This window comes from Sprattus sprattus, assembly GCF_963457725.1.
Source record: "Sprattus sprattus genome assembly, chromosome: 6".
NCBI classification, from domain to species: domain Eukaryota; kingdom Metazoa; phylum Chordata; class Actinopteri; order Clupeiformes; family Clupeidae; genus Sprattus; species Sprattus sprattus.
In genome coordinates, this window is record NC_137925.1 from 29,297,928 (window position 1) to 29,323,637 (window position 25,710).

General features: G+C 41.5%; 1 protein-coding gene across 1 annotated transcript; it reads right to left on the reverse strand.

Moving 5' to 3' along the window:
• Positions 1-763: 763 nt before the first annotated feature.
• Positions 764-25,471, reverse strand: hspa9 (heat shock protein 9). Its single transcript, XM_080841239.1, has 17 exons — positions 25,163-25,471; positions 24,119-24,177; positions 23,927-24,014; positions 23,382-23,563; positions 16,011-16,135; positions 15,667-15,740; positions 15,058-15,164; positions 13,404-13,566; positions 12,940-13,032; positions 11,665-11,874; positions 10,120-10,347; positions 9,809-9,913; positions 9,599-9,716; positions 4,718-4,812; positions 4,211-4,303; positions 3,922-4,062; positions 764-2,108 (listed from the first exon to the last, which is right to left on the reverse strand). Exons 1-17 carry the CDS (start codon positions 25,244-25,246, stop codon positions 2,004-2,006), a joined length of 2,070 nt encoding a protein of 689 aa, XP_080697365.1. The 5' UTR covers positions 25,247-25,471; the 3' UTR covers positions 764-2,003.
• Positions 25,472-25,710: the final 239 nt, after the last annotated feature.

The window sequence follows — 25,710 nt, forward strand, 5'->3', positions numbered from 1 at the left end:
ATGGGAGACTGTTTCAAGAAATGTGTTTTAGCAATCGTGAAAAACTGTGAACACATACTATGGCTCATTGAGAGTGAAATAATCTCATCCCTCTTCTCGTATCTCACACACACTGACACACACACACTCATCTCTCTTCTTGTATCTCTCACACACACTCATCCCTCTTGTATCTGCTACCCGATTCCAAACGTCACTGCAGGTGATGCCCTCTTAGAAACACTCACTTCTAGGTGTGAGGACTTCCTCTGACCAAGGGAAGTCTTGCCCAGACATAACCATTACATAACTACAGAATAGTTCATCAGACATAACAATTAAATAACTATAGAACAGTTCATCAGATTCCTTCTAAACAGGACTCCCAGACATAACCATTAAATAACTACAGAACAGTTAATCAGACATAACCATTAAATTACTATAGAACAGTTCATCAGATTCCTTCTAAACAGGATGTTGTTGCACTTTTGCACAGCTATTTCTGAGAGAAGATTTGTATCTCACACACACACTCATCACAAAAGCTACACAACTCACCTCTTGAAATGTGTTCTTATCTAAAGTTTGGTGGGTGTTCATCATTTTGCTTACAGCTATTTTTAATTAATAGGATTACAATATTTTAAATAAAGAATGAGGTAAGATGACTTGTTCACATGTACATTGAAAAAACAATGACTTCATAAAACCTCAAGACAAGATTTGATTTCCAGACACAGTTTGTAAACAAGCGTATGACGTAAAGCATTGTGAGACAACAAATATTTAAACATTTTATTACAAAAGACTGCTATGGAATTGTCACTCGTCTGTTCACCCTTCTGTATATAATTACTTAACACCACCAGAGAACATAAAACTACCACTCCATACATACATAACTCCACATCCTGCATGTCAGTGGTACCCTGACACGTGTGTGTTTGTGTGTGTGTGTGTGTGTGTGTTTGTGTGGGTGTGTTTGTGTGGGTGGGTGTGTGTGTGTGTGTGTGTGTGTCACTCCACATCCTGCATGTCAGTGGTACCCTGACACGTGTGTGTTTGTGTGTGTGTGTGTGTGTGTGTGTGGGTGGGTGTGTGTGTGTGTGTGTGTCACTCCACATCCTGCATGTCAGTGGTACCCTGACACGTGTGTGTGTGTGTGTGTCTGTGTGTGGGGGTGTGTGTGTGTGTGTGTGTCACTCCACATCCTGCATGTCAGTGGTACCTTGACACTCTTAAAGGCCTCTCAGGGCTTGATGCATTCTTTCACAATGGCCATGAACTTAAGTGTAGAAAGGGGAGCTAATGATCTATATATTCTGGGAGGCCAGTCTTACAGACCTAGACCTACAGCTGTTGTGCATTTAAATATTCATTCATTGAATGTTGCAGGAAACACAAGACCTCTGATGCCAATATTCTACATGTATGATGTACCTGGAAGTATATCACCTTGACAAGAGGAAGGAGGTTCAGGCTTTGATAACCCAAAACCATCATCAATGGAATAATCCATTCAAGCCAACTGAGCCCAAAGTTCAGGCTTGCATTGAGGTAATAATATTCCATACATCTCTAACGTGAACAAGGACAAGACTTCCTACCCCCTTCATGTGTATGCATACGCATGTCTTGAAAGCTTGCTAGGGCTGAAAATCATCCTAAAACATGTGAGATGGCCATGTCAACCCTGTGACTTAGAGTCTTGAGGAACATTAAAACAGAGGAAATAATCAGATGAACATTTAACTTCTAGACATCTACACAAGTTCACAGATTCTTGCCAATGAAAACAAAAAAAGTGTCATAATAATAAATGGCGCTATTGACTTCCAAAGAGGGATGTAGATATGAGGGGTTTAACAGACTGATGATATACGGTCAGTTTTACTGCAAAAACACAGTATGTGAGAATGGCTTAAATGCAATCATACGCTCAGGATAGGATAGTGTGTCCTCCAGGATCCTAAGCCTTTCAGTCCTTTAGTCTCCAACACAAGTGATGTGCAAAGACTCCTCTACTGCTGCCCCTCCTTCTTCTCTTCACCCCCCGCACTGGAGCCGCTGCTGCCGCTGGAGGAGCCGCCGCCGCTACCGCCGCTACCCTCTCTTTCTGCCGCCATCTGAGGGAGAGGATTGGACAGAAGTCAGAGAGAGAGTCAGCACAGCTCTAACTAGGATTGGGTACCGAGAACCGGTACCAATACGGCACCGGTTCAATACAACCGATATCTACCCGGACCGAAATGCAACGCAGATTTCGGTGCTTCCTTTCGGTGCCTGAGCAGATTTTTTTTTATTTTTATTTTTTTATTAAAAAATTAATTATTTAACAAAACTAGCGATAGCTAACGAGAAGTTACGTTAGTGGCGTAGATCTTTCTGAGTACGATCTGTATACTTTTTTGTGTTGCTAACAGATTTCGTGGGGCACATATAAAACTGCTCCATCTCCCAATGTAGACTCTTGCCTGTGTCGCTCATGCTCGGTGGTGATAATGTAGCATTCCATATGGGACTAGTGGAAACGGGATTTGTGTTGAGGAGTTGCCATGGTAATGGGTTGCCTTGTGTGTGGTTTCGGTTTCAAGATAAGTGTGGTTGTTCTAAGCAGAAGTTAGATACGCTTTATTAAACGGAGAGCTACCGTCTCATCCAAAGATATTCCTTCTCAATGTGAGTTCTTAAGAGAGCACTAACTTGGACGCTACAATAACATTGCAACAGTCTAATGACAGCGAAGAGCAGGCAGCCTTGCACAGAGCAAGCAAAGCAAGCTAGCCATCAATATAACGGAGAAGGTAAACGGTCAAAAGTGTGGCTGTATTTCGCACAAAAAGATTCAAACAACGCGACGTGCAGCATATGCAACAACAAAATTGCGTGTAAATGGGGGAGAGAACTCAAGAGGCCCTGAACCTAAACTCTTAAAGGGGCATTTCACATTCACAAAACCAGTGGGTTTAAATAAATGCAAACAAAATAATATTTGTTTTACTCTGAAGGCAAACATTCTCATATTTCAGCAAAAGAATTACTGAAGTGTGAAGTGTGTGTACAGAGTGTGTTATGTATTTATTTATATTTATTTAAGTATACTGTAAACAGTTGTTATAAGTTAATATATTGTTCATAGTTTGAAGTTAAAAGGTTTGAAGCCAAGTGTTTTGTATTTCTTTTTATTTATAGTATACCTTAAACAGTTAATATATTGTTAAATTTGAAGAAAACTATATCGGAAAAAACCCAAACGATACCCATCCCTAGCTCTAACTCCACACATCTGAGTTCCATTTCAGTCTATTCGCACAAGTACCACTTAACGTGTATTTCTTAACGGATGCAGCAGTAAAGAGTCTTGGTCTAAAGCTTGCCAGGTAGAGGGCATGTAAAACCTTGCCAACACCAACAACAGTATAGTTGGCTCTGATAAAACTTGCTAGGATGCTGAGTGGTGTTTTGTGGCGATATAGTTGCTGTGGTCAAGCCGGGAAAGCTTTTCCTACATTTTTAGACCCCATAGACTTCAGATCATGTGTCCTTCACACAACCATAAAAATAATTTGTAGATGATGCCTTAATTTGTTTCCTATAAAAACATACCTCAAAAAGCGGCAAAATGCTGCAGTGTTGCTTTAAGGTCATTAAACGGTTAAAGGCAAACTGGGCTGGAAAGTAGTCTCTTAACAGTACGCTCTGAACAGTACTCTCTTAAAAGTAGTCTCTAAAAGTACTCTAAGGTTGATCCACTAAAGATGCAAACTAAGAGCACACACTACCAGATGCAAACTAAGAGCACACACTACCAGATGCAGACTGATAACACCGCTTGCAGAAAGTGGGAATCAATCCTCTGTTCACTACCGATTGTTACTGACCAACATAAGGTTTTACCTTCTAGTATTATTAAAGAAATATAAAATATTAAAGTTTTACCTTCTTGTAAGCCATCTCAAACAGCTTAAGTGACGCCTGCTGCAGGGTGTTGGCAGCCTGTTTGATGTTCTCTCCAGTCTCCGTGTCCTTTTGCGACAGGAGGTCTCGGACTTTTACAATCTCTTCCTTCAACTTGTTACACTAGAACAAAAACAAACAAACATTGTTACTGATTATCCTACACAGTTTCACTTCACGTCTCCAACTCCAAACGTCTAGTATTCAGTAATAATTGTATTGAATAGTTGTAACTAGGTCTTGTCGGCTCATCAACAGCTTCAAGGCTCACCTCCTCAGCTGGAAGCTGGTCTTTGAACTCCTCCATCTTGGACTCGGTGTCGTGGACGATCCCTTCCGCCATGTTTACTGCCTCAACGCGATCCTGCAGAACACAGCCGTTAGTGCACCGGACACACACCAATACCAAACACACACCAACACCTGAACACCCACTTACCCTAACAATAGATCCTGCAGGAAGTATGATATTTGGTGAAATGGTGTAAGGGTGAGAGTAACCTGATCATTGTTTGTATATTAGATAAAAGGCAGTTTATGAAATTGCTGCATTTTGTGTTTTGTTTCTTGTAAAGGTTTTCAACTTAAAAAGACCCGTATTTGACTGAAAAGAAGCATTTGAACCAATGACTAACTAAAATAAATCAAAGAAGAATGAAGAAACCGTCTTGAATTGTTTTAATTTTGACCCTGTTGATGGCCAAAGCCTTTTTCAAGTTTTCAAAACCCCCGATAACTTGACACACACCAACACCCACCCATTGAACACAAGCATTACCTTCCTCCTCCTGTCCTCCTCTGCATATTTCTCAGCATTCTTGACCATGTTCTCAATGTCATCTTTGCTCAAACCACCAGATGACTGGATAACAACTGGAGGGAGGGGAACAAAGTACAGATTTAAAACACAGGCCTTTAAGGGTGGTTACTCCCTCATGCAAAGAGTTCCTGTACAGGTCTTTAAGTGAGGGTGGTCTCTCCCTCAAGCATATATTTTATGCACAGGCGTTTAAGTGAGGATGGTCTCTCCCTCCTGCATATAATTTATGTGCAGGACTTTTACCTTTCAGAACGTAGGTTTTTTTTTTTTTTACCAACCTACCGCAGTGGGTGAGTTTTTTTTTTTTCTGGGTGCTTCACGAATGTTCTACAGAATGTTCTATACGGTTATTGTTAAGGCTGCAAGTAAAGATATTGTACAAAATCTCAAGACTAATCAACAAGTTGTACTTTCTCAACCGTGTGACGTCATCTCACCTAGGCTGGTGCGTGCTTGTAGCGATGATAACGTCGTGGCAGTTAGTAACCAGCCAGTCTTACGTGAATTTGTCATCAGCTCGCCCAACAGTTGATGATTGTCAACGACTATTTCCTTTCCTCACATGGATTCAACAAAGGGTAAGTGACCTTATAATTTATTTCTTTATGATATCCAGAAAACACAAGAGTTGTAAATTAGGCTATTAAAAAAAAATCGATGTCAAACGGTGTAGGTCAATAGAGCTAGTTAGCTGAATATGACATATGTGAATGCAATGCAATCGCATGAATGCGAAACAATACAAATGTGAATACAATCGATGTCGAACAGATTGGTGGCCAAGAGCTAGCTTGATGTGAAAATAATCTGGAAATATACTCCAGAAAGTGAACGGCTCATTCCGTCCATTCAACAAAAATAGCCTATAATTTTTTGCGCAAATCCAGAGCTAGTCAGATGAGGCAAATGAGAAGTTAAGGTGAAATTGCCTTATAAGTGCAAAGATACCACATATGAGTGAATTACTTTGCGAAGTTATTGTAGTCAATATCAAATAGAAGGCAGTTTAGTGTAGATTTTGGGAATATGATAAATGTCAAACAGTGATTTTGAGTAAAAGTAAGGTTAAATGACAAAAAGTGTGTACAACTCTATAGAAAACTATTTGAATATTTCAAGAAACCAGAAACATTTATTTTTAAAAGAGGCCAATTACATTCATGTGCTCATGGACACACACACTCAAACAACCACAAGCACACATGGACACACATTCACTCATGAACAACGACAGTTGTCATTTGATTACTTTGTGTTGAGACATCAACTTATCTATGCTTAGCGATGAGCAGTGTTTGTACCGTATGTTGCATGTATGTGTCTTTACATTTTGGCCATTACACTAACAGACCGGTATTTCTGTGCGTTTCAGCTGCTGCCTCGGGCCTGGAGATAGACGCTGCCTTTAGAGCAGCAGTAGTGGGTTGGGCCGGGCTCTGTTCAGGAGTTTTGGGGGCAAGCTTATGGGCGCTGATATTTATAAGCTTGTCCGGAATAAATGGTACTTCATGGACACCGAGTGCCTGGAGTACTCCAGGTTCTGTCACAAGAAGGTCACAGGGCATCTTGGCATTGGCCAGCATTGGTCCATTATTAAAATGCTCCAGGTCACCCATGGACATCTTTTCCCTCAACTTTGGCATCCCTTTCATGTTTGATCTACCCAGTCACTGAGGCACCAGTTTTGTGTGTCAGTAAATTATGAAAAAGGGTGGGACTGCTGTACCAGTGGTCCACATACAAAACATGACCCTTGCCAAGGAAAGGCTACATTAAGGTGGTCACGTCTGTAACCATTGTAATGTCTGTTGACTTGCAAGTATACACAATTATGTCTTGGATATACCCTGTTATTTTGTTTGCATAGTTGAAGGGGAACATAAGTATATATTAGCATTTTTGTATGCAAAGTTTCACTTAAAACTATTGTCCAGAAATGTGTTGTGTAATTGTATGTGAGGTAATTGTAATCAGGGCTTGCCAGTGAGACTGATCCGGTCGCACATGCGACTGGAATTTTGGCCGTGCGACTTGATTTGAAATCACAGTCGCACGCGTGCGCCTATAGAAATAGGCAAAAATTGCGGGTTTCAGGGTGTTTTTTCCCCCCACTAATTTTCCAAGAAGAACTGATTTTTACTTGACAACAATATTAATTTGGACTATCAACGTTAATGCGTTAATCTATGATATCATTGTAGACGGGCTTAATGCGATACAATATTTTAACACAGGTAATGCAACTTTGTTTACTTTCGGTTTGCGTTCACGACACGAAACGTGCCTGCAGTCATTTAGACAGGAGATAACGAAGCGGTAGTGGAAGATGGGGAGAGCTGAGCGGAAAGTTTCTATTTAAGAGGCAAAATGACGGAACAATCGACCAAACTAAAGTTGTATGGAGCATTTGAAAGCTAAATTTAGCTAGCACAGAAGCAGCTCAAAGCACCCGACAGAAAGCAGTCCCAGGTTAGATGGTCGCCAACCCACACTCCACGACTTCCCTAGGAAAATAACTCGACCAGTTTGTGGCGATATTAGCGGAGAAATTGAGAAGTTTCTTAAGCGAAAGAACTACTACCAAAACAATTAATATTCAGCGTAAATACAACCCTGATTCAATTATATTTGGTTTTGTGAATGGAGGTTGAGCCCAAGCGCAGTGTGTTGAGTGTGTTTTAAAGCTGTCTAATGAGGCGCTGAAATCTGAATCGACATTTGGAGACGTGACATCCAGCACTCACGTAGAGATGAAAGGCAGTCCGCTCCTTTTAAAACAAGTTAGACGAGTCGACGGATGTCAGTTAAGTCGCATTAGTGCTGTTTTTTGTGCGTTATTATTGGAGTGTTATTCTCTTTCTGTGGAGAGCTACCAATTCGAACTACTGCCCAGGAAGTGCTATTTATGTTGATAATAGATTGCAGCCACAGATTTAAATATTTTTTCCAATTATTTGAATCATTATATTGAACATTATTTGAACCTATTTGTTTGCATGTCTGAAGCATCACCTATTTTAATTAGGCCTAGCTGAGTGGTCTTGTTGGCATGTTTTATCACTTGATTTGAGTGCATGCTACCTTTTGGGTATATTGTGGTTTTATTTCCTTGCTTGTTTGCTGTTACTGTGTTTGATTTTATGTTGTTTTTTGGTGCACAATACAATTTTGATGCAATATCTAGAGTTAGATTTTCTTTTATTAATTTCTAGGCTTCCACCTGTAGCAGGTGCTGATGTTCGTTTATAAATTAGAATTAATGGATTATAGATTAAATTAGCCTAATGGAATAAAGATAAACTAAAATAAGCGGAGTGGCTGTTGGGCCCTGACCTGTTACAAATACGAAAAGTCGAAAAGGTTGGGAACCCCTGATCTAAATCACCTATACCATGCAATTCTTTTCCACCTATCAATGTAGGCCTTAGCAAGGTCATGCCTTTCCTTTTATAATCTGCTCAAACATGTTATTCCAGGTTGTTAACATTGATCAATAGTAGTATTACTTGGTTTGGCAAACTTTTTATAGTGGTGCGCCTAGATATTTGCTGGTGCTCCCAATTTTTCTGGGTTAGGAGCACAGTGCTCCTAAGCCAAAAAGTTAGTGTCAAGCCCTGGTAATAGAGCAAAATAGGAATTGAAAAGCAGAAGATTTCTGCCTGGTTTAGCATGATTCACATTTGCCAGCTTGATGCCAAAACTTCGAGGGGATAAAGTGTTTGAAGGACAGCCTTCCTTTCCAATTCATCATGGACTTATCAATGTGATGTCAATGGGGTAAAACATCTGATAAAAAGAGTTAATTATTGAGGTGGAAAAGGAGGGGATCAGTTGAGGTGGTGTTTGAGGGTAGTGGAGTCTGTCCTCCAGCTCCATTCCCTCATCCACTTCATCCAAGGCTGCCAAATTATCTGGCAGCTCCTCATAAAAGGAGTTGTCAGATTCAGGCTCGTCATTTTAGTCAGCATCAACATAAGCATTCAAGATCGACGGTGAAGATGTTACAAATTTTATCATCAGTGAGCTGACGCCTTCGTTCAAAATGTCTTGTCATGTTTATTTAGTTTTGTGATTTTACGTTTACGCTACTTGTTTTTCTGTAATAAATGAATGAATGAGATGCCGGTATTGGTGTGTAGTTATTTTCGTGAGTGACAAGTGATTGTTATATGAAAAGGTGTCTGCGCAGTTTGTGTACATCAATGATGAGACTACAATTATGTGTATCCTGAGGAGCGTATGTGTCTAAGCTAGTCAGCTCTTGTGAAGCATTCCATGTACGGTATATTCCCGCTGCGATGCTGGTTTTCATATCGAGCTGTCGTTGGCCATGATATTTGACTGAATGTTGTAACTTTGTCATGTACAATTGGACGTGGACCACACAAATAATCATAAGACTACATATAGTAAACAAAATGATAGTGACGAGAAGATTTTAAGAGGCATAATGGATGAAGGTGGCTGAATGTACAATGTTAGCTCACGTTAGCGAAGTTAGTAGTAACCCACAAACAGGCTAATTGTTACGCTGCCATTGGAACGCTCGTGTCGCCTAATTCTAATCACACCCGTGTGACGGTACGCTTTTGCGGAAAGTTGGCTGCTGTCACACCGGTGTGACGCTACGTTCTGAAAGGTTAAGTGAGGGTGGTCTCTCCCTCATGCAGAGGTTCAGTACAGGCCTTTAAGGGTGGTCTCTACATCATGCATAGAGGTTATACACAGGCCTTTAAGGGTGGGCGGTCTAATCTTCATGCATATATTTTATGTACAGGCCTTTAAGTGTGGGTGTTCTCTCCCTCATGCATAGAGGTTATACACAGGCCTTTAACTCACTCTGCTGTTCGCGTCCAGTGCCCTTGTCTTTAGCCGAGACGTGGACGATACCGTTGGCGTCAATGTCAAATGTGACCTCGATCTGCGGCACTCCTCTGGGAGCTGGGGGAATTCCCACCTGTGAGGACCAGAGGAACTTCATCAGTAAACCTGCTCCCCTATGCACCTGGACCAGCCTAAACTAAATGAGCCCAGATCTCACTCTCTTACCAAGGTGAACTGGCCAAGGATTTTGTTGTCTGCAGCCATCTCTCTCTCACCCTGGCAACACTTGATCTCCACCTGTGTCTGGCCATCAGCAGCTGTGGAGAACACCTGGGGGGGAGGGGGGTCAAATGAACATGTGAAGAAATATACAGACAGAAGACGAACAGCAGTTTTATTACATTACACAAACTCCTTGACCTTGAGGGACAAGGAAAGGCAAAAGGAGGAGTCTTCAACTTCCACCACTGCAGAGAGCCTGTCAGAGGTCCATACCTGACTCTTTTTAGTGGGAATGGTGGTGTTGCGGTCCCTACCTGACTCTTTTTAGTGGGAATGGTGGTGTTGCGGTTGATCAGCTTTGTGAAAACACCCCCAAGCGTCTCAATGCCAAGTGAAAGAGGCGTGACATCCAGTAACAGCACATCAGTGACATCACCAGCCAGGACTCCTCCTTGAATGGCGGCTCCAATAGCTACTGCCTCGTCAGGGTTGACAGACTTGCTTGGTGCACGGCCAAAGACATCCTGGACAGTCTGCTGGACCTGTAGACGGATTAAGCAGGTTGGAATCAGCGACAGCTTTATATAAGGAGACGGATAAAACCAAAACATCTGAGCGCATGTTTGTGGAGTAACAAATCATTCATCTTCACACATTTGCTTCACACAAAAACCTGTAAGACATGGGCATACGAATAAAATGACCAAATTGACCGCCTTCTCAACAAGCCAGCCTATCACAACTTGACAAGACTTCCTGCCCAGGACAGTAAAGAACAAACTAATAACTTTTTGAAAAGGATAAAGACAAGTCAGGGAAAATGACTGACTTCTCCAGGCATTCTGTGATCACACTCATCACTGGCCTGCACTCTAGTGGCACAAGCTGGGAATTACATTAGGTGTTCCTATTAACCCCCAGAGGGTGTGCAGTATCATTATCCAATCCAATCTGCAAACCCCATTCTCAACCCAACATGATAACAGCACTACCATGAACCTTAAAGGCTTTTGTCAATTAATGCACTGATACAATTAAAAAATAACGGTTTTAAAGGGTACACAAAATAAGTGAAATGTTCGGATATGTGCATTTCTTTCACAGCAGCAGTAGGACAGTGGGTACAGACACCCCTTTATTAGTTGTTTTATCCACATGCTAATGAAGGTCATGACCTCTGGCTTAAGGGGAAGAGAGAGACCACTGTAAACTACATGTGCAGGTCTATAGTGTACAGTGCATATAGTGTGGAGATTTCTGCTTAATATTTGCCTTCTCTTCTCAAAGGAATGAAGTGTGAAATGTCTTCAAAGAAAGTACACTTATGATACCAATGTTGGGCGTTACCATTCAAATGTTTAGAATCACAAAAAAATACCCTTGATTATGTTTTTGATGTCACTTTCTCTTTAATTTGAGTAACTTTAACAGTCTTCACATGTTACACTTGACATATTTCAAAAGATATTTTCATCTCAACATCCATCCATTCATTTTAAATGAACCATTTATCTTTTACTTTACTGATTTTCGTTTTTCCTAAAAAAAGTTAAACATCAGATTTAGGTAGGCTTAATAGGTACGTTCACCCTACACCTCCAGCAGCTGATTTGGTTTACCAGTTTCACAGGAAAGATGTACGAGTATTTAGCATTAAACCACAGTGTTCCCAATTCCCTATGTCAGCTTGTGTTGTACGAACATGGCACAGAATGTATACTCCTACATGTGTAAAAGGAAGTGTGTTGTATGAACGTGGCACAGAATGTATCCTAACATGTGTAAAAGTAAGTCAAGTGAATAGAGCATCATTGATATTACATGTGTAAAAGTAAACAGCGCATCTTTGTGTCACTCACCTTTGGCATACGGGTCATACCACCGACCAGGAGCACCTCGCCGATGTCACTCTTGCTCACTTCTCCGTCCTGCATGGCCTTCTGGCACGGGGCCACGGTGCGCCGGATCAGATCCCCCACGATGCCCTCGAACTGAGAGCGTGTGAGCTTCATGTTCAGATGCTTGGGGCCAGAGGCATCCATGGTCAGGTAGGGCAGGTTGATATCAGTCTGATGGAAGAGGAGATCACCGTTTTAGTGTGGGGCAGGTTATTATCAGTCTGATGGGAGAGGAGATCACCGTCTTAGCGTGTTGACATTTTAAAACACATTCTGCCATCATCCAGTAAGGATTTGTATGGTATTGTAAAAACAGCAACAAAACAGCCAAGAGCCAGTTCCTGCTCAAAATCCCACAAAGCCGACCAGCACCCCAGCTCAGGAACAGTAAAGCCTGTATAGGTGACTGCCAATAGGACTCAAACCGCCTCTGGCTTGTGATGGCACGTGCCAGGTTTATTCAGGCTCTAGTAACGCAACAGCATCAAATACCGGCACGCGTCAATTACCGGCCACATTCGACGTGGTCATGTTTACATTCAATCTTGTGATCAACTTCGGGCAACTATTCTGCTCCCACAAAAATATGGCATTTAAGCTTTACTGGTGAAAAGTTGTACTGCCAGATTTGTTCTCTCCAAGATGAAGCTTAACTGTCATTTTAAACGGTCATTTCAAAAGCTAACACAGCTAGCATGACGTAATGTAAGTACGGATGCTCACAGAGACCAAATCCGATTACGTTTAGACCTATGTCAATATGAAAGGCACTCGTTTAGAAATTGGGCGGGAGAACAACGCGATTTGGCGAGGAAGGTCGCGTTCAGTTGTTGCGTTTACAGTTTAACTAAAACAAAGTTGAATTATATAAAAATGTTGTATTTCCATGAACAATAGTACAATTACAATACCGTTATAATAACATTACATAATCATGCCATGTTTGTTTTGTGCGTGTTTACGTGAACAGACTGCACCTACAACTGAATCAGGTCAAAGCCCACAAAATACCCAAATAAAAAAAAATAACACTAGTTAGATTAACGTTTGCTTGTCTAAACATATTGTAACAAAGTAATCTGTACAGAAATTAGACCTGTATATGTAAAAGCAGGAGGAACCCTAGGTGTACTCACTTGCAGAGAGGATGAGAGCTCACACTAACACTAACCCTAGGTGTACTCACCTGTAGAGAGGATGAGAGCTCACACTAACCCTAACCCTAGGTGTACTCACCTGTAGAGAGGATGAGAGCTCACACTTGGCCTTTTCTGCTGCCTCCCTCACGCGCTGCAGCGCCATGGTGTCCTTCAACAGATCCACACCCGACTGGAAGAGAGCAACATTCCTTTAGTACTAGTAGCACTGGAGCAGTCATCAGTCATTTAGTACTAGTAGCATTGGATACACAGTCCGCGGTCATCTCCCGATCCCACTCCCCCACTCTCTTCAGCGAATTTTCTGTCTATCTTCACTATCCTGTCTGATTAATGTTCACTTTGTCAGTTATTAGCAGATGCTTTTGTTCGAAGTGACTTTGGATATAAAGCAGTAAAAACAACAATATGGAAATTAAACATAATGCAAGTAAATTCACCAATAAACAATATTAAGCATCATTGAGAACTTTGAAGAGTGAAATAGCAAGGCACAAAACTAGTACAAAAACAAAATGAGAAACTAAAAACAGGGGCACCCACCTCTCTCTTGAACTCCTTTACGATGTGCGTGAGAAGGTGCTGGTCGAAGTCCTCTCCCCCTAAGAATGTGTCTCCGTTCGTGGACTTCACCTCAAACACCCCCTTCTGGATCTCCAGCACCGAGATGTCAAAGGTGCCGCCGCCCAGATCATACACTACAATACTGCAATGAGACAAGAACCATATCATAAACTACAAAACTGCAATGAGAAGCAGATCATACACTACAATACTGCAATGAGAACCAGATCATACACTACAATACTGCAATGAGGCAAGAACCAGATCATACACTACAATACTGCAATGAGAACCAGATCATACACTACAATACTGCAATGAGGCAAGAACCAGATCATACACTACAATACTGCAATGAGAACCAGATCATACACTACAATACTGCAATGAGAACCAGATCCTACACTACAATACTGCAATGAGAACCAGATAATACACTACAATACTGCAATGAGGCAAGAACCAGATCATACACTACAATACTGCAATGAGAACCAGATCCTACACTACAATACTGCAATGAGAACCAGATAATACACTACAATACTGCAATGAGGCAAGAACCAGATCATACACTACAATACTGCAATGAGAACCAGATCATACACTACAATACTGCAATGAGACAAGAACCAGCTCATACACTACAATACTGCAATGAGGCAAGAACCAGATCATACACTACAATACTGCAATGAGAACCAGATCATACACTACAATACTGCAATGAGACAAGAACCAGCTCATACACTACAATACTGCAATGAGGCAAGAACCAGATCATACACTACAATACTGCAATGAGAACCAGATCATACACTACAATACTGCAATGACAGAAGAACCAGATCATACACTACAATCATGCAATGAGTCAAGAACCAGATCATACACTACAATACTGCAATGAGAACCAGATCATACACTACAATACTGCAATGAGGCAAGAACCAGATCCTACACTACAATACTGCAATGAGAACCAGATCACACACTACAATACTGCAATGAGAACCAGATAACACACTGCAATACTGAAATGAGAACCAGATCATACACTACAATACTGCAATGAGAACCAGATCATACACTACAATACTGCAATGAGGGAAGAAGGAAAAGCCTTTACATACCAATCCAAATAATATTAAATTAAAACACTTAATTGGTGAGGTGAAGACTGGCCAGTAAACAAACGCAAGCAAAAGATGTTGCACGGTATATACCGTCATACCGCCCAGCCCTATTCCACTGTAATTCAAGTTACATTTCTAATGATCTTGTTTGTTATTTAAGTTTAATTCAATAGTTAAATTTCTTTCTTTTTTTTTAAGATTTATTTTTGGGCTTTTTGGCCTTTAATCGATAGTTGAAGTGAAGAGTGGGACAGGAAATGAGAGGGAGAAGAGGTGGGGAGTGGACAGGAGAAATGACATCAGGCGGGAATCGAATGGTCGGGGCTGCTGGATGCGCCACAGTGCCCCCCAATAGTTACATTTCTAATGCCCTCGTTTGTTATTAAAGTGTAATTCAATAGTTACATTTCTAATGCGCTTGTCTGTTATCAAAGTGTAATATAATAGTTACATTTCGAATGTGCTCATTTGTTATTAAAGTTTAATTTAATAGTTACATTTTGTCGTCAGTCTTCTCCAGGCCGTAGGCGAGGGCGGCAGCAGTGGGCTCGTTGATGACCCGCAGGACGTTCAGGCCTGCAATTTGACCAGCATCCTTTGTGGCCTGTAGACAAGGAGTCATGACATTAACTTGTGTCAACACCCATTAGTGGCCCCAGCCCACCACCCAATATTGGCCAACAGTAATGCCTACATAGTTCAAAGTCTAAGTCTTGGCCACAAACGCTCAGTAGCCATTTTGTATAATACGGCGGCACCTATGACAATAGTGTATTTATACAAGCGTGGATTTACAGTCGATTAAAACATCACAGTCATGACATTCTTACAGCACTCAGATTATTGTTACAGAGTTCGTGCTCAATATATACACCTATAGTACCTTGGGATCAATATTTACTAAATATTCGATACATAAATGTTTAGTCTTGTCAGACGTCCCCAAAAGGGCCACGCCCTGTACTCCAAAGGGTTAAAGGACTCCGAGGCGTGAGCCCTACCTGTCTCTGGGAGAGTGGTGTGTGTGTGGTGAGTGTGAGTGTGAGTGTGTGGTGTGTGGGGTGTGGGGTGTGTGGTGTGTGGTGTGTGGTGTGTGTGAGCCTCACCTGTCTCTGGGAGTCGTTGAAGTAGGCTGGGACCGTGATCACTGCATTCTTCACGTTGTGTCCCAGGTAGTTCTCTGCAACAAGCACAAGCCATGAATGAATAACAATGTTTGTAACATTTTATGTAACAAAGCGTAGCTGCACCTGTTAGCAGCCAGTCTGTTAAACAATCGATATGCAAAGTTTATTATTAGATGACTAAACAAACGTAGCCGATAAAACGCGCATGCCGCTATTATATCCCGTTATGGAACAAAGCGATAGTGAACAAAGCAATAGTGAATAGAGCAATAGTGAATAAAAGTGTCGTTTTGGAACAAAGCAATAGTGAATAAATGTGTCACCTGCTGTCTCCTTCATCTTCATGAGCACGAAGGCGCCACCTTGGCTGGGCGAGTACAGTTTCCCATGAGCCTCCACCCACGCGTCACCATTGGAGGCCCGGACAATCTTGTACGGGACATTTTTCCTGTGGACATAAAAAGTATATACTCATTATATACTCAAAAGCCACCTGCTTATTTACTCATTATAAACTCAAATGCCGTCTGCTTATATATATATATATATATATATATATATATATATATTAGAGCTGTGAAAAATAACGCGTTATGATTAATTTACAGGATTAATCCGTATTTTTTTTTTTACTCATTTAGCGCATGTGCCGACTGAGCTTCCAATAAACCCACAATCGACCGTTCGCGAAACTCCTCCCTAGAACGGCCCTCGTCCAATCCTACCTGAGCAACCTCGACTAATATAAAAGAAGTTTACCTCGACAACCTCGAGGTCTGATGAGCATGGTGAAACGGTGTTCATACGGGACTGACACAAGGTACCCTGAGATTTTAGAGCGACACGTCGTTTTTTTCCGCATTTCTAAAGCCCAAAACAAAGGAGGAAAGGAGCCCGCTGTGGATTAAACAGTGTGGGAGACCCAGCTCCCATCTCAATGTATCAAAGATCAACAAACACACGTGTCTGCTCCAAAGTAAAAGAAGCTTCTTGAGCCTGCCAGCTAGTGAACTAGCTATGCTATCTAGCTAACTATCTAGTTGAGAGAACACCCCCAAGCAGTTATGGTTCATGTCAACTAGTATTATAACGACTACAAGTGCATAACTAGTCTCTCCAACAAATGTGTTAATGTTTAAATAAAATGTTAATGTTACTGTCAAAATGTTAATTAGAATCAGAAAGGTTTTTACTGCCAAGTAGGTTTTCACCTACCAGGAATTTTTTGTGGGACGTTGGTGCAAACAATAAACATACACAATAAACTATACAAATATTAGTTATCATACACATATTAAGTTATTAATTATAGGAAAAACTAAATCTAGAATATATTAAAAAATGTACAGAATATATTAAATGGAAAATGCAGGACTAGTGTGCAATACAGAGTTCAGGATTAGTCCGTGTTGGGGGGGCTGGGGTCCAGGGCCTTGTTAATGAGGCCAGCCGCAGACGGGAAGAAGCTGCTCTGGTGGCGTGAGGTTTTGGTCCTGATGGACCGCAGCCTTCTGCCGGAGGGGAGGGTCACAAAGAGTTTGTGACCAGGGTGGGAGGGGTCGGCCATAATCTTCCCCGCACGCCTCAGGGTCCTGGATCCATACAGGTCCTGGAGAGATGGCAAATTGCAGCCAATAACCTTCTCCGCTGAACGAATGACACGCTGCAGTCTGCCTTTGTCCTTGGCAGTGGCAGCAGTGTACCAGATGGTGATGGAGGACGTGAGGATGGACTCAATGATGGAGGTGTAAAAGTTCAACATCATTGCCTTTGGCAGGTGCCGAAGGAAGTACATCCTCTGATGTGCCTTTTTGGTGAGGGAGATGATGTTTAGCCCCCACTTGAGGTCCTGGGAGATGATGGTGCCCAGGAAGCGGATGGACTCAACAATGTCAACTGGCGCGTCTCTCAGGGTGATGGGGGTGGATGAGGCTGGGTTCTTCCTGAAATCCACTATCATCTCCACTGTTTTCAGCGCATTGAGCTCCAGATTGTTCTGTCCACACAAGGTCACCAGATGGTCAATCTCCCACCTGTAGGCAGACTCATCCCCACCAGAGATGAGCCCAATGAGGGTGGTGTCGTCCGCGAACTTGAGCAGCTTGACGGACTGGTGACCGGTGGAGGTGCAGCTGTTGGTGTACAGGGAGAAAAGTAGAGGGGAAAGAACGCAGCCTTGAGGGGAACCGGAGCTAAAGGTTCGGGGGTCAGAGACATGTTTTCCCAGCCGCATGTGCTGCCTCCGGTCAGAGAGGAAGTCTGTAATCCACCTGCAGATTGAGTCAGGCACACTCAGCCGGAGAAGCTTGTCATGTAGCAGAGCCGGGATGATGGTATTAAAGGCAGAGCTAAAGTCCACAAACAGGATCCTGGCATATGTTCCTGAGGTGTCTAGGTGCTGGAGGATGGAGTGAAGGGCCATATTTACTGCATCGTCTACAGACCTGCTAGCTCTGTAGGCAAACTGCAGGGGATCCAGTAGAGGGTCAGTGATGGTTTTGAGATGCCGCAACACAAGCCGCTCGAATGACTTCATCACAACAGAGGTCAGAGCTACGGGTCTGTAGTCATTAAGTCCTGTGACCTTTTTTTTGGGGACAGGGATGATGGTTGAGGTCTTAAAACAGGCTGGTACGTGGCATGACTTGAGTGAGGTGTTAAAAATGTCTGTAAACACCGGTGAAAGCTGTTCAGCACAGTGCTTTAAGCCTTTTTTATGGTACTCCGTACGACACGTTTTCGGTGACATAGGAACGCCTTCGGGAAGGTGGAACGCCCTCTCAGGTAGGTGAAACGCCCTCTCAGGTAGGTGAAACGCCCTCTCAGGTAGGTGAAACGCCCTCTCAGGTAGGTGAAACGCCCTCTCCGTGCTCTCCAGAGCCTTCAGACAGCTCTCCGTGTCCCCGCAAAAGATTCTGTCGGTCCGCTCATGGCGACGGATACTCCTTGGCCGTGATTGGCCCACTACGACATCATTTCCATACAACATCAATTCCGGAAACTCACATTTCTGTACCTCGCGTTTCCTGTTTCATTACCTTTATATCCATAGCCTACGTATATGAACAACGGCCACTGTCAAAGTAGATCAGATCCTTTCCTTGAAAACTATTCCCTATATATCACAATACATGAGCCGGCCCAAGTAGCTGAGCCCAGCACGAGCGACAGCAATTAAAATATTTGTCCAAACGACCTGAGCCCCACGGAGTCAATGTCTCTGTGTCTCAACTGTTCATACTACTGACACATTGACTTCCGTATTTTATGAATAGCCTGCCTTTATTTAACTCTGGCATCAACATATAGTACATGCACTCGCTCTAACAAACAAGCCCTGTTAAAAGTACAACCGTGCACAAGAGGGAGATAGCATATTGAAATGAAAATGATTCATTGCAAGAACGGAATGAAATAGCCTACACATTACACATGCTAGGCATCTGCTGTGCCCAAATAAAACTCACATTGTATGCTACACCAGAAGAGGCACAACAAAAGGGTCTTACCATTGAAGATATTTTTTTTTTCTTGTAAACTTGAAGTCCACGTACACGTTTGTTAATAAAATTAAGTCCACCGAGGTTTAATCCATGTTGTTATGGAGAAAGCAGATGGCATCAATTCTATTTCATTAAAAGTTCACACTTCTTTCATTGGACATATTTATCATTGGACATATATTGCAGAACTTGTCACTCCATTGTTTATAACCGACGGTTTCCACTGTATTTTAAATCCAGCATGCATGTTGATTATAAATTTCAAACGGCAGAATAGTCTGTTCCGTTAAAGCAAAAATAAGGGCAGTAGGCTACATGTTTGCTTAATAGGCCTAAATATTAGGGTTATTCTCGAATTCCGATTGTGTTTGGGATACCAAAAGGCTACCTTTCAAACACGGTGATAGAATGAAGGACAAATATTATTATTTCAAATATGGAATGTTCATTCCTTAATCCGCCAGCCGCAGTATCTCAATTTGCCAAGATGATGAATATGGATTATCCGTGTGCTCTGCCCTGCTATTGTTCTAACAATACAATATTCTTTTGTTTGAGTGTGGTTGTTAAGTGCGATGGGGGTATATTCTCGTTAGGCTACTGTATATAAAGGAAGGCATTGCAACGGGAAAATCTCCTGAATCTCTTCTCATTTGTGCTCCACCTGTCACGTCTCTGCGACCCACCATTTGGGCTTTAACCACACTTCGAGACACACTGCCGTTGGGGGTAATTATTATTTTAGGAATTGATACACATGACAGTGCAGTTTAAGGATAGGTAGGGTAGTGGTAGCTGATGGATAAAGTTTTGTATAAAAAACAAGTGAAGTCTTTCATTCTCACTTTCCACCCTAAAACTATGAACTGAACTATTAACTAAAATGGTTAACTATGATCGTGAACTATTCATGTTTGCTCGTGAACTGTTCATGTTTACTTGTATGAACTTTAACTATTTAAATTTCATGAAAGGTGTGGACTTGTACAACACTGTCAGTCGTTCAGATGTTGTGCCGATATCGTATCGTCTCGTCACATGATCATATAGAGATTACAAAAATTACCCAGAAATCATTGCAAATCTGAATATGACGAAAATACCACAGAAAATAAGAAGGTATTGATTTAATTTAATTGTTTTTTAATCGTTTCTATAGTGTAAGTTAAGCATATCATTTTTGCTACTATTTCTCCCACAAAAAAATACCTACCATGATAAAGAACAGTTTGCCCCATCAGGTCAGGGTGTCTGCAGGTTTTAACAAGTGCAATTTTAGACTTTTTTTTAGACCTTTTTTAGACCGTCATGGGTTCAATTTAAGACCTTCACGGAGTATCAAAAAAAGAAATAACAAAGCCAGACTGCGGTCAATTGACATTTATTGTCAATGAAACAAACATATATACATCCATTATTTTACATGCTTCTAAGCTGTGCACTTTTGGTGGCAATTTCATCCTCCAGAACCTTAAGCTGTTAGAGTTTGTCTTTAGCAGCCCTCCTCAGAGCATTGGATTTTGAGAGGAGCTCTGCCATTTTGCTGCCAGCCTTGCCCTCTGCTTGCTCTGCCAACTGAGCCCAATTGATCGCAAATGCTGGACGCAGCACTAGTCCACATTTGCCGAGTCCTGGTGCTTACTTGACTTTGTGTGCGATTCCAGTGCCTTAATGCCCAGGGTCCCGAGTTTTAGAGTTCTTTTGCAGAGAATGCAGTAAGCCTCACTGTCGTTGGGAACACGTTTCAACCAGTCCGAAAATTCCGGTCGCGAGAGTTATCATTGAGTTTGCATTTCCCAATCTTCTTCTGCCATTTAGTCGTCTTCTACTTCATAACTTCCCGCCTTGCTCGCACACAGGGAATCAAAATACTTGCTACTGCAAGTGACGAGAGTACATTTCCGTTTCACATCCGTAGTTTTCTTATTACGTTCCACTAACAGCAACATGTCATGTAGAACTACACGGACCATAACTGTGCTCATTACAGAAAAAGAAAAAACAGAACGGCGTGGAAAAGGACGTAAAAATATATATTTTTGCATTGAAACGTAGGTCTTAAATTACTCAAACTCAATTTTAGACATACAGTGCAAAAAACAAAATAAAAAAAAATTAAAAAAAAAATCGCTATATTTTAGACTTTTTTAGGCCTAAAATGGAAAATGTGTAATTTTAGACTTTTTAAGACCCCGTGGACACCCTGTCAGGTGTATATATAGCATTAGACACAGTTGAATTATTGTGTATCTGCTGACACCTGTTGCATTTGAATAGTGGCAGCTGGTGGGAGAGTAGAAATGGACAGTTGTGGTGGAGCGGTAAAGCCAGCTAACGATTTCCATCGCACAAAGACGTCATGGGGTAGCTTGTCTTTCGGCACTTAAACCGTTACTCCCCCTTCTGTTCTGGAAGAGAATTTGTTTTCAGCACCCACAGCCGTTGGAGTACTATAAAAGGACACAAATGCTAACTAGTACGTACTATCCGGCCTCCCGCCCACTGCCCGACTATCCGCCACGACCGTTTTGAGTACTCTATTAGGGCCTTTAGGATGGATGGAGAGACATAGTCTGGCCCGGTTGCTTTGAGGGGGTTATGTCTCCTAAAGATTCTGAAGACGTCCCTCTCCATAATGGATAGTCTTCACCGTGGTGGTAATGTTACCGTCTGTAAGGTTGCACACTTAGCTATCTTAGCTAGCGATAGCAAACGAGCTAGCTTAATATACTGTATCAATCTTGAACAAAACGTCCCAAAAGGCCATTATGAACTTTTTCAAATTTTAATCTTTGTAGCATTTTGTGAACGGGCAACCTGCTCCTGGGTATCCCAAGGTATGTGTGGTGTACTGAAGCTTCAGAATAACGATAAGCAGGATGATATTAACACTCTTTACTGAGAACTGTCAGCAGCATGAAAGTACGTGACTGGTGGCATTTCGGTTCACTTTTCTTCTGCTCTATGTATGTAAGTTAGCTAGGATTGATTGCGGAACAGTGCCTCCTAGTGGTAGCACAATATAGAACAGTATTACAGAACACAACAGTATGCATAAGGCACAACCTGAGAGCAATAACCAATGATTAGATACAAAGCCATATCATTACATAAGGATCATCATTTTAGATGTATTAATGTCAATATGGAATAGCAAAGATTATTGCTTTGCAGCATTTGCAGCACTATTATTTTAGTTTTTTTATGAATAAAAAAATATATTTTTTTAAATGTATACATCCGTCTTCTCATACATCTTTTCCTCACAAAAATATACAGAGAAAAATATGTGATTAATCATGATTAATTCACAGAAACCCGTGATTAATTTGATTAAAAATTGTAATCGTTTCACAGCCCTAATATACATTTCATTATGTACTCATTATAAACTCAAAAGCTATCTGCTTATATACTCTGTCTGCTTTTATAACGCACCAACACCCGCAGCCAACCAGCGCGTCGACTGAGGTCGAGGTTGAGGAGGCTAATATAACAAGGTTGTTTTACAAAAATATGCTAAGTTATTAGGCAAGAGATTGAAAAAGACTGATCTAATGTTTTGCATGAGATTAATTTATTTGAATATGATTATGAATGGTTTTAATTGCCCATAGGTAACCATTTTGTCGATCAAGCCAAATTAACCTTTAGGAGATGTGGTTAATCGGAGCGTAGTACAAGCAAACCAGATTAAGCTTTGAGCTTAAGCCAGTCTTGAGATATTGAAATGTTAGTTGCAGTGCCTAATTCTCAAAAACATTGGGCAGATGTGGTAGCGTTGCAGCTTGTCAAATTTTGTGAAATTTTGAACCTTTACATCACAAGACATTTGCATTGCATTGAATTTTATAATGCTGTAACATCCTTCTACACGTTTCAAACCTTTTTTTAACTTGGATATTTTGACATTCAAACACACATCAATTAAATGGATGTATAGACATTCAAACACACATAAATTAAATGGATATTTAGACATTCAAACACACATCAATGAAATGGCGTTTCCTACTTTTTAAGCGATGCTTTTAAAATGTTTTTTTTTCTTTTCTTCTTTAAACTATGCTTTTGTTATGGGCTGTTTTTAACTATGTAGCACTCTGAGATTCAGTTAGAATGTAGAGTGCACTACAAATTAAATTAATTATTATTATTATTATTATTATTATTATGAAATGAGCAACTCACAGGTCCTTCTGCACCTCGGCGTCATCGAAGCGGCGCCCAATGAGACGCTTAGTGGCATACATGGTGTTGTTGGGGTTGGTGACGGCCTGGCGCTTGGCGGGCATGCCCACGAGCCTCTCTCCATCGGCAGTGAACGCCACGACGGACGGGGTGGTTCTGGCTCCCTCGGAGTTCTCCAGGACCTGTTACACATTCAAACAGGAGGTGGACAAATCATGATGAAATTGTGCTGCATCACTTATGGGTCCGTCACAGAAGACAGACCGACCTGTTGCCCCTCCCTCTCCTTGAGAAGTGGGTAGCATTAATGTGAACGAGGGCAGGCCATCATAGCAAGAAAAGAAAAGGTCCATTCACTTTGTTACACAATTATGGCTAATTTACCACTGCTCACAAGCATTCATGCTTGGATGAGGTCAACAATTACAATGAATATCATACACATAATGCAAAAAGTGTGCATCTTTCTCAGAGCTCCCCCCCCCAGCACTTGAAGAGGGGCATCCCAAATCAGTAAAGTACAGTAAACACAACAGTGATCTCACCTTTGCCTGTTTTCCCTCCATGACTGCCACACATGAGTTAGTGGTGCCCAGGTCAATCCCAATCACGGATCCTTTAATTGCCTCGGATCTGCTCAGTAAAGAGGGCATTGAACATCAAAATGTTGTTAAAATGTATTAAAATATATCAACACATATCCAATAAAACTAGTTCAAATTTACTTTAGAACTCACGCATAGTCTCTTCTGATCAAGCCTCTCATCGCATCTTGCCTCAATCCATTGGAGCAAGCCTGAAAGCAAGAATTTTGGTACATAAGCGGATTGATGTAAGGAGGGGGGGAATCCTTATTTTGTTTAAAAACAGAGAGAACCGGGATTCCTGGAGTCTAAATGGCTGGCAAGATAGCTTTGGTAACAAGTGAAATACATTGATTTCGGGTAAAGGAACACCCTGCTAGAGGGGGATGGACGACTGCTGTGTTCAGGGACACCTGACGAAGGTCACGGGAAGAGACATCGCTGTCGCACATGTAAGACACGAATGAATGAACCAGTTGCCATAAATGAAAATGGCACCGCGCAAACCGCTATGATCAACCTACAAGTGCAATAATATACAAACTCATTCATAGACTCAAATCGTTACGCAACCATCAACGAATCAAGTCCTCAACATTGGCAATTATTAGCTCAAGCTGATACCATAGCGTCAGTTAGCTGGGCAGCTAATGTTAACTAGGGTAACATATGAACCATTGCAAGACTACGACGACTTCGCTTTGTGGTCTTGAAAAACACCCGTTCGGTATTAAAAGTATTTAGAGCAAACCCAACTAACAAAGTCAATTTAAGTTACAGAAATTACACAACTGGCGTTACGTATCCCAATAACATACTCAACTAAATTAGCAGGCTAGGACTCAAAGTTAGCATTTGACCGTCATCTCCTACTCATGCCTAGCAATGTTACCAACATAAGTGAACTACAGGCCAATATTTGGAGCCGACATAAATCCATACTGAAGTAAATCATAAACAAGGTCCATATAGGCATTACACTGTCCAAGCAATATGCTTCATTTGAAATTAGAGCAGGTAACACGGCTGGCTCGGTGGCGAAAATGTAAGAACATGATTTCAACGTTAGCATGTAATTTGCTAACGTTAATCATGGACAACTTTATCCTTCCATGGCGTACACGTCAATATTTTCTGTAAACCTGTCGTGTCAACTCTACTCAACTTAAATTGGTATTAAGAAAAACATAACGTTACCTTCTTCACCAAAGAGGAGACACCTCTTGTATTATTCTGGGAGTGAGAGAGATTTCTCGAAGCTGTTCTTGCAAAATTCAACATCTTGATTTAACTTGGAGTTGGGGTTTCAAAAATGGAGTCCGCTATCTGACGCTAATCTCAAAAGAAGTAACGCTTTTATTACTTTTTTTTTTACCGAAGTCAAATTTCCAAGCAAAATCAAGCCCCTGGAAGCTAAGCGACAACCTCAACGACAGCCACTGTCAAATTGCAATTCTCCAGCCGCTTCGATGCTACTACCTTCTGGAATTATCTAACACATGTGAGTTGCATAGTCAGGCTGCGTTGCGTAAAGGACCCTCACATAGAGGCCTTTAGAGTGCCTGAAAGAACGTTTCCATTTCGGATAATGTCTCCGAGGTTTACTGAAAGATTTTCCATTTGAAAAATAACTACTTTGTAACAATTCAATGTCATTTTGGATGTAATGCTCAATAACTCGTAGCCTACGCAGAAACACAATGTAATTGAAACGGGCACGCAATGCGTCTGATTCAGGCAGGGGA